The sequence below is a fragment of the Elephas maximus genome, chromosome 4, assembly GCF_024166365.1.
Source record: "Elephas maximus indicus isolate mEleMax1 chromosome 4, mEleMax1 primary haplotype, whole genome shotgun sequence".
NCBI classification, from domain to species: Eukaryota; Metazoa; Chordata; class Mammalia; order Proboscidea; family Elephantidae; genus Elephas; species Elephas maximus.
This window is the reverse complement of record NC_064822.1, coordinates 52,126,776-52,143,039: the sequence shown is the minus strand read 5'-3', so window position 1 is coordinate 52,143,039 and position 16,264 is coordinate 52,126,776. Positions and strand designations below refer to the sequence as shown.

Sequence of the window (16,264 nt, the reverse complement as noted above, 5' to 3'; positions counted from 1 at the left end):
CTTGTGGGGAGAAGGTCTGGGTTGGAACTTTGTATCACAAAAGCACACTGGCAATTTCATATCACTAAAGTACAATAAAAATTAACTGGACCAAGAAATCCATATACCTTAGTGTTCATTTCCAAGGAGCAACACTTACCTGTAGACAATTCCTTTGGAATGCAGGAACTGCAGACCAAGGATAATTTCAGCAGCATAAAACCTAAAGGAAGGAGAAGTGAGGTTCAAAATGAATGCATTCACAGGATAAAATACAATCCCCGAACCCAGTTTTCTATTTATGGCCTGAGTGGTATGTGGAGGGGCTCTGCACGATGGCTTATGCACATTATTTTGTTTAATCCTGACAAGAGGAAGAGGTTATTTTACACATGAGAAAACCAGTGAGCGGGAGGGGGAAAGGAAGTCCCAATGTTGAGGGGACACTGAGCTTCCGTTAAGGGTGATGGAAAAATTTGGGAATGGTTAATGGTGATGGTTGAATATGATGAATGTAATTAATGTCAATGAATTGTACACGTGAAGATTATAGAAATGGTAAATGGTCTGTTACCTACATACTTATCATAAAAAAAAAAAAAGAAAATTGAGGTTCAGACATGTCTAGCTTCTGCACTGATAGTACAAAACAGAGCTAGTATCTTAAACTAGTCCCACCTGAGTCCAATGCTTATTCTTGTATTATAAATGACAATGCATCAACTGTCGTTTTTTGTAACTAAAACACACAGACAGAAAAAATCAAATTCAATAGTAATGTGTGTTTACAACAGAGGAAATATTTTTCCCCTTTATTTTATGTTTGGTTTGGAGCCCATAGCCCTGTAAGTAGGGCCTTATCAAATAGACCAGGCTTGTTTGTTGTCATGCTGATACAATTCAGCCTGTACAAGATGCGGAACCTGAGAGGTGGAGGAAAGGATATTATAAGATGGAGGGTGATAAATGACTCTTCATCTTTAATGATGACAGGCTTAAAAGGAAATGAGTTTATACTGTCATGAGTGGGATTAAGGTTAGAGATAAGGGAGAGCTTCCTGGTAGTGATATTTGCTGGATCTCATAGAAGAATACAAAAATCTCCTTCTTGGAAAGCATTTAAGACACAAGAGATAGCATGTTTCCAAGTTGGCATTCCTGAGCATTAAAGAGGTCAGTGGACTGAGCCCTTCCTAGCACAAAAAATGCCTGATGATTTCTCAGCAGCAGAAATCCGATAAAATTATCTCTTGGCACTTTGCTGATGGTTCCTGGAGGCAATGAGAGCAGTGGAGTGCTACCCACTGGATTTTCCAGAACAGCAACTTCAGCCAGGGTTCTTGCAGAAGCTGGTGGAACAAGTCCAACTTTCAACCCGGTTCATCTGAAGCACTCAAAAAGTGTTCATTCAGAGGTGAGTGAAAGATTACTGAGCATCAAGCAAAGAAAGCCGATCTATACCTATCGTTTTAGAGTGAGCCTGGTGGCCCAGTTTCCTTTTGCTTGAATTTCAAGGTGGTTTTACTACTCTGGATCCAAGATCCACGGTGGGGGAGGGGGGCACACAATGGTAAGCAGGGGGAGCAGTAGGTTCTCTGGGACTCGGCTGTAGTCCCATCTGGCAAACACAGCCTGCTCAATCTCGCTTGCATCTACGGTTGCTTGATGCCAAAGAAGGTGAAGATATATTTTCAAATAGAATAAGTGTCTCTTCCAGGTTCCTAATGCTCATGCCCCTTGAGCCAAATGCTTTATGCTTTCATGTTGAGCTTCCCACTAAAGTCCTCGGCGAAAAGCTTCATTCCTGGTGACCACCTTTATGGCCTGTGTTCTTTGCAAAGGGCAAATCTTTGCTTCCGTGCTCGGATTATTTAGAAATATGGGTGGCTGGAGTTCTGATGAACTGGGGTGGTTTCTTAAGAAACTAAGTGACCGGTTTCAAAACACAGAGAAATGAAACAAAACCGACACAACTTTAAGTTTCACAAACTGGAAAAACTGTTTCCTTGTTTGATACAATCCCGGGAGTTTACCTTGCCCTGGGATCAGGTCTGAACCTGTTCATTCCAGTTGAACCCCTGCTGAGAATTTGCACTTCTAACAAGTTGTCAGGCAGTGCTAAAGCTGCTGCTTAGGGACCAATTCTGCGAATCACTAGGAGAACAGCGGTTCTCAAAATTTATCATACACAAGAATCACCCGGAGATCTTGTTAAAACCTAGATTCTGATTCAGTATATTTGGGGTAGAAATGCAAATTCTTAGCAGGGGCTCCAACAGGAATGAACCAGAAAGAACTGGTTCAAAGCGCTGCCTGAGACCTAATTAGGCATGCTGAATGGGGAAACGAGAAAAACATCAAATGGGAAAAACGCTCAGTAACTGACAAGAGAAATGGAAAACTGGCAACCCCTTTACAGGGCTCTTACGTCGCTCTGCAAAGATCAAACTTGTGGCAGATCTGGATGTGGTACATTAAGTCTCCTCCGTTGAGATACTCCATCACAAAAAAGAGGTTTTCCTAGGAAAGAACAAAACAGTCACAAGTTTTAGCTTCTTAAGAAAGAAAACAAGGATTGCTTTTTAAATGGATTAGATAATTCCAGAGGCACCAATTCTGTCTTCCATTATTATTATTATTCTACATTATTTTAAACACTGATGAGGAGACTTGGGCAGAAAGATGACATGATTTTTCTAATTGACATAGTGAATAAGTAGCTTAGCTTAAATGCAGAAATAAGGTCTTCCAAAATCTTGGATCACGTCCATCTAAGTTAGAGTATTGTCATACAAATTGTGGAATTGTATGGATCTGATCATTTGATTTAGCAATGAGCAAAGTTCTGTACAGCTTCTTCTAAGACCATGCATACAGTGTTAGACGTTCAGAACTAGAAGCAAACTTAACCTTCAAATGAGGAAGCCAAGTTTGCCCAAAGTACAGCTTGTTGGTGGCAGTGCTATAAGTGTAAGCCAGTCTAGGGTTTTTTTTTTTTTTTGGAGAAAATATACACAATAAAACATATACCTGTTCAGCAATTTTCACAGTGGTTAGGTACTTCACATTGTGTCACCATTCACACTATCTCTGCTCATATTGTTTGACCACTGTTAACTTGTAACTCTCTGCTTCTCAAAGTTCTCATCGGTGCTTCAGAGTTACTGTTGTCATGTCAATCTTGTATAGGTAACTCTTCAAGAGGGTGCAATGCTCAGGGCAGACATCCAAATTCTGTCTTGAAACAATGTATAAAGACTCCCACTGAGCTTCTATCAAGGGTGACGGAAACTTTGGGAAGGGTTAATGGTGATGGCTGAACAACATGATGAATGTAATCACTGAACCGTACATGTGGTAAAAGGTCTGTTACCTATATAGCTACCACAATTAAAAAAAAAAAAAAAAGACTCTCCAAATCAAATGCGAGAGACCAAAGTTTATTAGTGGTTACCAGGGGTGGGCGGGAGGGGAGAAGGGGGAATCATTGTTAAGGAAGCATTGAGTTTGTTTATGGTGATGCAAAATATGGCAACAGATATTGGTGATGGTTGCACAACAAGGAACCAAAAAACCAAACCCAGTGCCGTCGAGTCAATTCTGACTCATAGCGACCCTATGGGACAGAGTAGAACTGCCCCATAGAGTTTCCAAGGAGCGTCTGGCAGATTTGAACTGCTGACCCTTTGGTTAGCAGCCATAGCACTTAACCACTACGCCACCAGGGTTTCCCGATTAATATAATACATGTCACTAAATTGTATATGTAAAAAATGTTGCTTTTGCAAATGTTGTGTTATATGTATTTTCACAACAACAAAAAATCTTAAAAAAAAAAAAAAAGACTTCTCAAATAACTTAGCTGATCTCCAGCATTTCCGGACCCCTAGAAGGCTGGGAAATCTGGTGGGGTTCTTTCTGGATAACATTGGTTAGAATGTTTGTATGCTATAAACCAGGAGATGGGGCATGCAAGAGTGAGGGCCCAACTGGCCTTGCCTGCAGGACAGTGGGGCAGTGTTGGGCATCCAGTGGGTGCTGATCACATACTTACTGACTGACGGCGTGTAGGATGGTAAAGAGAGTGCAAGTCTGGGACTCTGACTACAGGAGTAAGGCCTGAAAACATCCATTCATTCATTCAGCATTCACAAAATAGTTACTGGGCCCCTGGTGGTGCAACGGTTAAGCACTTGGCTGCTAACTGAAAGGTTGGTGGTTTGAACCCACCCAGAGGCCCTGTGGGAGAAAGACCTGTCCATCTGCTCCTGTAAAAATTACAGCCTTACAAAATCCTATGGGGGTAGTTCTACTCTGTCACATGGGGTCACTATGAGTTGAAATCGACTCGACATCACCTAACAACAACATCACATTCTAGGAGAGGTGTGAGCACGAGGAGTACAGAGGTGAATGAGACACATTTCCTGTCTTCAGGGAGCTTACGACCAAGTATAATTGCATTTCTCTCCCGTCTAGAGTGCACTTTTTAGAGGCAAGCTGCAGTGGATGAGAGGGTTGCTCCTGATGGAGGACATCATGCATGTTACTGGAACTGGAAGCAGACAAATGCAAGGGTGGGAGGTCTCCAGGCTGTGGTCAGAGTACCGTGGGGGCCATGATTCTGACGGGCCTAAGCTCCTTCTCTTAGTTAACTAGTGCTGCTATAGCAGAACTGCCACAAGTTGGTGGCTTTAACAGAAACTTATTTTCTGACAGTTTAGGAGGCTAGAAGTCTGAATTCAGGGCACTGGCTCTAGGTGAAGGCTTTCTCTCTCTGTTGGCTCAGGGGGGAAGGTCCTTGTCTGTTTTCCTTGGCTCCTTGGTTATCTTCACGTGTGTGGCATCTATCTTCCCTTGTCTCTCCTTCCTTCGATGGCTTCTTTTATATCTCGAAAAAGACTGACTCAAGACACACCCTACACTAATACTACCTCATTAACATAACAAAGAAAATCCATTCCCAAATGGGATTATAACCACAGGTATAGGGGTGAGGATTTATAACACATATTTTGGGGGACCTAATTCAATCTATAACACTCCTCCTACTATGTGAGACAATATTTCTTCAATAAACATATTCATCACACTTTCAGAACCTTAGTTTTCAAAAGGTCCTTAGGAATCACAGAATCCGTAATCGATAAAGTGTGTGAAATGTCTGGCGTGTCTGTGCATGAATTTGTACCTGAAAACCTCACCTGGGTGATTTTTTAACAGAATTAATCTGGAAGTTTTGATGTGAGACCAACCGAGGCCATGGGGCATATGAGGTGATGGCAGAAACAGTGTTGTAGCTGGACAGGGATATACCCTGCCTACCATTTGCACTGAGGCCAGCTCTCCACAGAGCAGGGTTTGAAACAGAGTATTGTGGTAATTATTTCAATAATTCATGTAAAGGCAAGCGTCGTTCTCCTTTTTCCAAAATTAACCTTAGATCTAATTTACAGGCTCCATGTATCTGTAACTGGAGCCCACTCTTTTTTCTTCTGGATAAACTTAAATTTTCTGCTGACATAAACCATAACTCAGCGTTGATATTTTAAACATAACTTGAGATTAATCCATTGCCTGACCTGCACACACCTACTTTCTTATCAGCACATCTCTCTACTTTTCTTCTCATAAGTACCATATGAACAGCTTTGAACATTTACCTTTTTATTCAAAACTATCATGGTCTTGTACAGGCACAGCAGGATCTTCATTTAAGACTCGGCAGAATCAAAGGTATAAACACTTAAAATAAGGTCATTTATAACAGTGCCCAGATAAAAGGTTCCTTTGAAGTTTTGGTTTTTAAGTGGGAGGATGCTTAAAAATTCCTATAAAGGTTGACATTTTAGAATGTACAAACTGTCAACTTTAACTTGGAGAAAGTGGAGAAAGGAAACTGGAAGCAAAAAATTCAACCCTAACTTCCGACCATCTTGGGCATACCATGCCCATTTTTCCTCATATCTAAATGAGATTCTGCACCTAGTGTTGGGGGTTAGGGAGCTGAATTTGTACCTCTAAAGAGAGCCCAAGAAATCACAGAGCTCAGTCAATGTTTACTACTGTGGGAATTAAGAGAAGACTACATTGCCATAACCAAAAAACCAAACCCGTTGCCGTCGAGTCGATTCTGACTCATAGGGACATTGCCATAGTGATTATTAATTAAATAGTAATGGAGATTTACAGCAAGTTGGGTACCACGTTTAATCCTACTAAAATATTTTATGGCTCTATAGTAAATCTTCCAAGGCAGTCTGTTCTAGTTCTTATCTTTATATTAAGCCAGGTGATGACATTTTGCTTGAGTTTAACCCTTTGGTTTGGGTGAATATCAGCTTAAACTTGGCCATCTTGAATAGGGGACAGGGTAGCCCATGCCTGGAAGTCCCTCCTTGGGTGGGCAGGGCATTGAGACCCATTAACTCTCTCTAGAGACTGCTGTTCTGAGGATCTTTGCCCTCTTCCAGGGAGCTCAGACAGTAGTTTGGAAGGCTTGAGAATCCACTCATCCAAGGAACTCTTGGGCTCAATTGGGTCCTACAAGATGGCACTGTGATGGAATTAGCAGGAGTTCCTGGTTGGCACAATGGTCAAGCGCTCCACTGTTACTCGAAAGGTTGGCAGTTCAACCCCACCCAGAGGTACCTTGGAAGACAGGCCTGATGATCCGCTTCTAAAGGGTCACAGCCATTGAAAACCCTACGGAGCGGTTCTACTGTGCACACAAAGGGACACCATGAGTCGGAATCGACTCAATGGCAACTAACAGCAATACGTTCTTATCAATCATACAGACCTGAAGTTTGAATTTTGAGGATTACCATTTAAGGAGTGGATAAACCTTTTAAAAGCTGAACGCCAAATCCCAGTCATAAAAAGTAAATACAAATATAATAGACTCAAACTTTCATTAAAGGCTGGAGAAGGAGTCCTCAGGTTGGAAGTGATCTGCAGCTGGCCTTGGCCCCTGTAGAACTACTGCCAAAAACAAAAGTGTGCCCACTGGAAAATTCTGGACTGGTTTAGGGTGGAATCAAACCCAGAAGAAGGAGACTCAGGGTGATTGTTAAGAGCATGGGCTTTGTCGTTACTCAGACCTGGCTTCAGATTCCATGCATCTGTGAACTTGGACATATTACATAACCTCTCCTGAGTCTCAGGTTTTTCACTTGGGAAATGGGGTAATATGGCTGTCATGATGTTAAATGGGGTAATACCTATAAACAGCTAGCTCAGAGTTGACCCTCAGTATGCACTTGATAACCGGTAGCTGTTATCACTATAAAAACAACAACAACAAACCCACTGCTGTCAAGTCAATTCTGACTCATGGCAACCCCATGTGTTACTGAATAGAACTGCTCCATAGGGCTTTCTTAGCTGTAATCTTTATGGAAGCAGATCACCAGGTCTTCCGGGCGTCACTGGGTGAGTTCAAACCACCAACCTTTAAGTTAGCAGCCTATCACGAACTGCTTGAGCCACCCAAGGACCTTGTTATGACTATAAACCCACTGCAGCCAAGTCTATTCTGACTCATAGTGACCCTACACGACAGGGTAAAACTGCCCCGTAGGGTTTCCAAGGAGTGGCTGGTGGATTTGAACTGTTGACCTTTTCGTTAGCAGGCAAGCTCTTAGCCATTGCACTACCAGGGCTCCATTATGACTATAGGAACAGTTTAAAAGCCAGCTAAGGATACAATAGATAGTTCCTTCTTCCCAGGAGAAGGAACTAACAGTCCTATGACTCTTGAAACAAAGAAGAAACACAGAGTTACCTAGATTTTCTCCAATACTGTCCTCTCTGTTCTGATTACCAGCTGAGAGAAAATGTAAGGTAGGGTAATGAGGCATAACATGGACTTATGTCCAGGTTAATTTTACATAATTATTTACTAGTCTAGACCTCATTTCTTTATGCTACGTAGTACATTAATTGATGCAAATGATTCTCTTGGGTGAGTGAGAGTTGAAGTGAGGGTTTTAGGGATGGAATACTCCAAATCTGTCCCGGCCTTAGAATTTGTCCACAACTGCTGGCATGGCATTCATTGAGCTGAAATTCTACTCTCTGTGCCACCAGTAACTAACTGTGTGATCAGGGTAATCACACTTTCTCTGGGCCTCAAATTCACCCTCTGTAAAATAAGAAGTATCAGTGAGATCCTTGATCAAATTCTCCTTTACTTGCCCAACCAACCAGTTGGCACTGAGCCAATTCCAACTCATGGCGATCCCACATGTGTCAAAGAAGAACTGTGCTCCATAGGATTTTCAATGGCTGTGACCTTTCAGAAGTAGATCACCAGGCCTTTCTTCCAAAGCTTCTCTGGATGAATTCAAACTGCCAACCTTTTAGTTAGTAGCTGAGTGCTTAATGTCTGTGCCGGATTTTCACTATACATTTAATAATTTTTTCTTTTTCTTGGGGAAAAATAAAATTAATAAACTATGACTATGTACTGCTCCCAGATGATAAAATAAATATTGGTAAGACATGATACTATGCTTACAAAATTCTTATGTGCTATCTTTATCCAGAAATAATGCTTATTTGAAGTTCAGAGGATAGAGATGAGCCTTCTTCAATCTTTCTCAAAGGAAGGTTTGGCTCACTATGGCCCACCATATCTACCTCAAAAACAAAACAAAACACACACACACAAAACAAACCCATTGCTGTCAAGTCGATTCCAACCCATGGCAACTCTATAGGAGAGAGGAGAACTGCCCCATTGGGTTTCCGAGGAGCAACTGGGGGATTCGAACTGCTGACCTTTTGCTTACCAGGTGAATACTTAACTACTGTACCACCAGGGCTCCATCTACCTCAAAAAAAAAAATTTTTTTTTTTAGGTTCTAAAATAGAGGTCAGAAGGCTCCCTCCCCTTTAAGCAGTCTCCTGGTTATGCCCACAGAGCTTGGCTACTGGTTGGGAACAAATACCTCAGTGTCTTAAAAACAAGCAAGAAAACAGCAAAACAAACCAGTTGCCATTGAGTCAATTCTGACTCATAGTGACTGTTATGGATTGAATTTGTCTCCCAAAAATATGTATTGTAAATCCTAACCTCTATGCCTGTGGTTATAATCTTACTTAGGAATGGGCTGCCTTTGTTATGTTAATGAGACAGGATTAGTATAGGATGTGTCTTAAAGTCAATCTCTTTTGAGTTAAAGAAGAGATTAAACAAACAAGCAAAAGCAGAGATGGCAGAAAAGAGATGCTAAGCCACATGAAGATCACCTAGGAGCAGTAGCTCAAAGAAACAAGGACTTTCCTCCATAGACAACAGGGAGAGAAAGGCTTTCTCTAGAGCCAGCACTCTGAATTCAGACTTCTAGCCTCCTAAACTGTGAGAAAATAAACTTCTCTGTGTTAAAGCCAACCACTTGTAGTATTTCTGTTATAGCAGCACTAGATAACTAAGATACAATGTGGTACCGAGAGTGGGGTGCTGCTCTAATGGATACCTAAAATGTGGAAGCAATTTTGGAATTGGGTAAAGTGTGGAGGCTGGCAGAGTTTTTTTTTTTTTTTTAATAGTAAAAGTCTAGATTGCCTTGAAAAGACTGTGGGTAGAATTATGGATGTCAAAGGCAATTCTGGTATGGGTCCCAAAGAAAGTGAGGAGAGCTATAGAGAAAGTTTCTAACATCTGAGAGAACACATTTGGCACTAGCAACTGAATGTTACTAGAAATGTGGATATTAAATGTTCTTCTGAGGAAGCCTTAAAAGGAAATAATGAATATGTGATTGGACAATGGAGGAAGGACAATGCTTTTTATGCAGTGGCAAGGAACTTGTCTGAATTGTGTTCAAATGTTTGGTGGAAGGTAGAAATTGTAAATCATGCACTTGGATATCTAGCTGATGAGATTTCTAAGCAGGATCTTAAAGGGGCCGTATGGTTACTCCTTGCCACTTATAGGAAAATGCGAGAGGAAAGAGATGAACTTAAAAATGAACTGTGCAAAATGAAAACAGAACTTAAAGATTTGGAAAATTCTGTTGTACAAACGAAGGACACGTGACCTAGCATGTTCACCAAGGACGTAGCTACACCATCTTCTGTTAAAGAGGTTACGCCTGTAACTGATGGATCTAACCAACAACCACAACAGAAAACCCATCAGCTTAGATTGAAGTGGACAGAGAAAGGACAAAAGAAAAGAACACTGTCTGCCTCTTGGAATTCTATAGGCAGAAAACAGGCCAAAGGAAATACATCTGTTATCCTCCAAGAAAAAAAAAAGGACCATCCCTGGAGCAGCTCAGGTCAGCAGAACAGTTGGAAGGAACACAGGAAGTAGGGCCTCTGGGTTTTGAAAGGTGGGCCCAAAGTCTCCTGGATCTCAAAGGACGGAGCTAGAGCCTCCTAGGTTTCAAAGAGTGAGATCTTCGCCAACGCGGTTCCAGAGTGTGGGACTGCCATTAGGGTATGCCAGGGGGATGAGGCCGTCCCGCAAAACTGAGGGGGTGGGGCTGCCATGCCCAAAGGGCAGAAGAACAGGGCTGCTGGGGCTGAAGGGGTGGGGTTGCTTCTTAGATGGACTAGGAAAATGGGGCTGCCTAAAAGCAAGGGAGACAAGTTGCCATCCCAGAGGGCCTGGAAGGTGAAGATAAAGCCCAGGGTTGAGGGGCCTCTACCCAGAATCCAGAGGGCATGGCCAACACCCAGGGTCTGGAGGGCAGGGCCATCGCCCAGATGGTCCCTGGAGAGAGGATTATTTTCAAGCATTGACAGTGAATGTAATTTGTTCTACTGTGTTTTGGACTTGTTTGGTACCTGTTATCCCTTCTTTCCCTCCAACTTCTCCCATTTGTAACAAAGGTGTCTACCTTGTGCCTGTTCTACCATTGTATTTTGGAAGCAGACAACTTGTATTCTAGATTTCACGGGTTTACAGATGAACAGTAATTTTGCCCCAGGATGAAGTATGCCTAAAGTCTCACCAATATTTGATTTTGATGATTCAGAAGATGAGATTTTGAACTTGGACTTAATTCGAGAATTTTGGAATGATGTGATAGGTTGAATGTGTTTTGCATGTGGCAAGGACATTAATTTCTGGAGGCCAAAGAATGATATGTTATGGACTGAATTGTGCCCTTCAAAAATAAAAACCTCAAAAATACGTGTTGTAAATCTGCTATACCTGTGGTTATATTCTCATTTGGGAATAGGTTGTCTTTGTTATGTTAGTGAGACAGGATTAGTGTAGGGTGTGTCTTAAGACAATCTAAGATATAAAAGAGATAAAACAAGTAAAGGAAAGAAGCAGGGATGGGGTAAGAGAGATGCCAAGCCACATGAAGATCACGCAGGAGCAGAAGCTCAAAGAGACAAGGACTTTCTTCCAGAGCTGACACAGAGGGAAAAAATCCCTCTAGAGCTGGTGGTCTGAATTCAGCCTTGCAGTCTCCTAAGCTGTGAGAAAATAAATTTGTTTGTTAAAACCACCCACTTGTGGTATTGCTGTTATAGCAGCACTAGGTAACTAAGATGGCAACCCCATATGTGTCAGAGTAGAACTGTGCTCTGTGGAGTTTTAAATGGCTAAGTTTTGGGAAGTAGATCAGCATGGCTTTCTTCTGAGGCACCTCTGCCAATCTTTCAGTTTACAGCCAAGTGCTCAATCACTGTGCCACTCAGGGACTCCCATCAGTGTCTACATGGGTATTTAAGGTCCCCAGGATCCTGGGCTACTTTAACATTTAAATGAATTTCAACTTGGTCCAAGGGCTAAAAAGCAGAATGGGTAAGAAGGGAATGTAGCTTAGCATTGTTTCCAGTTGACAACAGGGGTGGCAGGAGAAGAACCTATTTATTGGTCTTCGTATTTTCTTTCTGAAATGCATGTTTTTTTTTGTTTTTTGTTACAAAGAACTAAAGCAGGCCCTCCTGGAGAGGGATGCTGTCTCTGACTTTGGAGAAGAACTCAAACAACGGAGGAGAGTTGGATGATCTCTAGAGCTCTCACCTGGCTCCAAGTATTCCATGAGTTTTGTCACTTCTTCGGCAAGAACATAGCAGTTTGTCAAGTGGCTACTTGGAAAAACTAAATTTTATAAGAATGTTGCCTTACTTAGCTAGTTCCCTGCAGGAAGAAACACACCACGGTTCTTAGAAGCTGTGATGGTGTTAACTTAAACACAGACTGACTTTTAAAGTGAGCATTCCCAAAAGGCTTCATATTTCATACAGTTCATTGTCTTCAGAGAGAGTTTTCCGAGTGTCCTTCCATCATTCACTGCTTTTATTAATGATCCAAGGAAACACTGAATATATTTCCATCCTGCTGGCGAAGTAATTTTTAGCTGGGATTTGACAGTATGATTACATTAAGGCCATTGGAAAAAGCGACTCACTGAATACCTCTGGATAACAAGACGCCATCTGATGCACGAATCAGTAACATGCATTTATCTATCAATTTTCCAGGTTACACATATGCCTGTTGCCTTCGGTTCTGTGTGTAAGACCATAAAAATGAGAACATCACGATTATTGATTGCTTTGCTGTGATTTTCCGACACCTGAAAGCAATCACCAAAGCCGACATCCTGTAGACAGATGGACATGCAAAGCTCTGCTGTTCTCATTGATTACACTTGGATATGTTTTTTGGTTCTTCTTAAAAAATTAATGTTTACTGTATACTTGCAAAATCATTTAAATATATATACATTGAGTATTCTCAAAAATTCAAAATGGTCTTAGTATTTTGACAAAGAATACTGTGTATTTGCTTAAAAAGTACTGTATTTTCCAACACTTCCACAAATCTCCTTCGCTACTTGGCTGATGAAGCTGTATATTTTGTTGTCCTATATATTTATACATTTATATTTAATATATTTTAAAAATATGAGATTTCACTTTTAAGATGACTCTTAAAGTCTAAATTCCTTAATATTCATTTTCTTTGTTAAATATACAAAATTTAGCTGTAAAAGTGATTTGTATTAGTAGAAAGAAGGAAGGAAGGTAAAAACCATGTAAGATTAAAAATATTTAAATAGTTTCCTCATCTAAGAACTGAGAAAATCATTCATATCATTTTACAAATAACAGATGCCACAGAAGAATTTTAGCAGATTTCAAGGCCAAAACCTTTAAATGATGCTCGCCTCATTTTAACCAAGCAGTTGTTTTTGAATCCCTCTCACTGTCACTCCCATCCTTTTTACTTTTAATACACTGAGTCTTAATTAGTGTCAAAAGTAGAGAGGGGATTCCCTACAGCGTGTGAACTACTACAGTGAAGGTTTACATTTTTACTTCTTCTCATTAAAGATTCGCTAATCGTCTTGCAGGGCTGGTGCCCAAAATAAAGTTTTAGTTGAGAATTACAACCTGCGACAGCAGCCTTTTTAACATCCGCAGTTCTGTGGTTGTGAGCAAAGGGAGGGGCCTGGTGTTTGGTGATGATCACAGGGCTGGGGTCACAGCCACCCAAACCACATGCTTTACAGGAACCGAGCCCTCAGGTGGGGCGGGCCTGCCAGAGCCCCTGCAGTCCTGGTTTCAGCACACCAGATCCCCGGGCTAGACAGCATCCAGAGAAACTCACCCAAACATCCCACTGACATCTTTACGCACCACACGTGAGTTTGGTCAAACGCATGCTCAATTACTTAGGTATGCTTGTCATTTAGAAAAGGATGCAGAAATTCTGAATCTGGAGTACTGTGTCTATTCCTTTCTTTTAGACTGGCCCACAGATTAAAACAGCCTAGAAAAAACAGGTTTACTTCCTTTTCCATCAAGAATACACCATCTGGTCCTGAGATAATCTTTAAACCTGAAACCAAAAATATTCCCTGAAGTCTTCTTAAAACCGAGCAATAGTTTAAGATGTCTGTCTTGAGCATTATGTTCTTTTAAGATCTGTCTATCTGGGATCAAACTGACAACAGCAACTTGAAGATCATGATAGGAACCTCGGGGGGCAGTGAGTTTATGTTAATGGGGGAGGAACAACTAAGAAAAGGAGGGTGAGAATGGCTGCACAACTGGAAGAATGTAATCAATGTCACTGAACTGTACATGTACAAAACTGTTGAACTGGAATATATTCTGCTCTGTATATTCTCAACAATAAAAATAAATAAAATAAATGATCTAAAGAAAAAGAATATGCCATCAAAAAAAAGAAACCAATAGATAACATTTTGTATATCTAAATGTAGAGTATGTGTGTGTATGAATGTGTGTGTGTGTGAGAGAGAGGGAGAGAGAGAGAGAGAGAGAGAGACAGAGGAAGAGAGATTGAGACAGCTCTCTACAGAACCAGCAAACTCTTTCATTAAGGTCTGTTTGTATTTCTACTGTAAACTCTAATTAGTAAAATTCACTGCTTTCAATAGATTCATTAGTATGTGTCAGAGATAACATGCCTGACTTCTAGAGGTTTGTACCCTGCAACAGGGACTCAGATTCAGTTAGTATTTACTGGCTTAATTGTCTCATAGGGTTTTCTTGTGTTAACGAACAAATTATTTTCCTTCATAACAGAAGTACAAACAGGACTCCATTTCATGAATTTTAAAATTGTTTTCCTTATATGGTTGCCTCTAATGAGAGGCAGTTACAGCAGTTAGGCCTATGGGTGTTGCTACCAAACTGCCCGAATTTGAATTCTGGCTTCACTATTTAAGAGCTGTGTGATCTCTGGTGCATTGCTTATCCTCTTAGGGCCACCTCAGCTTCTTGTCTATAAAGTGGGAATAAAAAAAAAAAAAAAATAGTGTCTACTTTATAAGGTGGCTATGAAGATTATAGCCACAACAACGTACTCAAACACACCAACAATCATGAAGATAGCATAGGACCGGACAATGTTTTGTTCTGTTATACATAAGGTCGCTATGAGTTGGAGCTGACTCAACTGCATGGCAACTAACAACAACAAGATGATTAATAAAACCCGTTGCCATGGAGTCTGTTCCAACGCATAGTGACCCTATAGAGACTCTATAGGACAGAGTAGAACTGCCCCATAGGATTTCCAAGAAGCGGCTGGTGGATTCAAATGGCCAACCTTTGGATAGCAGCCAAGCTTTTAACCACTGCACCACCAGGGCTGAACATGAAGATTGAATGAGCCAAAACATATACCATGCCTAGAACAGGGCCAGGCATATAGTAAGTGCTTTATAAATGTCAGCTGTTATTATTTTATTATTATGATTATAATTAATACACACAATATACTTGTATACACAAATTGAGAAATATATATTCATACACACAGAAGGGTCACAGGAAGAAACTGAGGTTTAATATGGAAGGCAGGTTTCAAGGAATATGGTTTTGATGTGAAAATGACCTACTATGATGAAGATTTTAAATTTCCTAAATTATCACTGTTACAGAATTAAAAGGAAAAATATGAAACACATCCTTAAAACCATTATCTCTGAGTGCCTTTGAAGGCTATAACTATGAATGACACTTCTTTTTCAAATACTTTTGTGTATTTTACAATGTTTGAAGTATGTTTTTCTGTAATTACTTTTATAATCAAGGAAAACATTGAGTCTTGCCTCTTAAACACCTGAGTGATTTGTTTCTTTCAATAAAACTATCATACTACAGACTATCACAGTAGTGTTTCTACAGCAGGTTGCTGTTGTTGTTAGGTGCTGATGAGTCGGTTCCGACTTATAGTGGCCCAATATACAATGGAACGAAACACTGCCCGATCCTGCACCATCCTCACAATCATTGCTATGCTCTAGCCCATTGCTGCAGCCACTGTGTCAATCCAACTTGCTGAGGGTTTTCCTCTCTTTTGCTGACCCTCTACTTTACCAAGCATGATAGCTTTCTCCAGGGACTGGTCCCTTCTGATAACATGTCCAAAGTACGTGAGATGAAGTCTTGCCATCCTCGCCTCTAAGGAGCATCCTGGCTGTACTTCTTCCAAGACAGATTCGTTCATTCTTCTAGCAGTTGGTGAAGTATATTCAATATTCTTCACCAACACCATAATTCAAAGGCATCCATTCTTTGGTCTCCCTTATTCACTGTCCAGCTTTTTCATGCATATGAGGTGAATGAAAATACCACGGCTTGCATCAGGTGCACCTTGGTCCTTTAAGTGACATCTTAGCTTTTTAACAATTTAAAGAGGTCTTTTGCAGCAGATTTTCCTAATGCAGTATGTCATTTGACTTCCTGACTGCTGCTTCCATGGATGTTGATTATAGATCCAAGTGGAATGAAATCATTTCTATGGCATAGATTCTTAGTATTTGCCAAGGAG

At 40.8% G+C, this 16,264-nt stretch overlaps 1 protein-coding gene across 5 annotated transcripts in view; it reads right to left on the bottom strand.

Moving 5' to 3' along the window:
* The window catches only part of PRKCQ (protein kinase C theta), a 181,321-nt gene that overhangs the window by 32,972 nt on the left and 132,085 nt on the right, over window positions 1–16,264 (bottom strand). For all 5 annotated transcript variants that reach the window (XM_049882028.1, XM_049882025.1, XM_049882027.1 and 2 more), the window contains 2 exons: window positions 2,408–2,499; window positions 140–202 (listed from right to left, as the gene is read on the bottom strand). In XM_049882028.1, coding sequence (XP_049737985.1) covers window positions 140–202; window positions 2,408–2,499 — 155 coding nt within the window. The remainder of the gene's footprint in view (window positions 1–139; window positions 203–2,407; window positions 2,500–16,264) is intronic.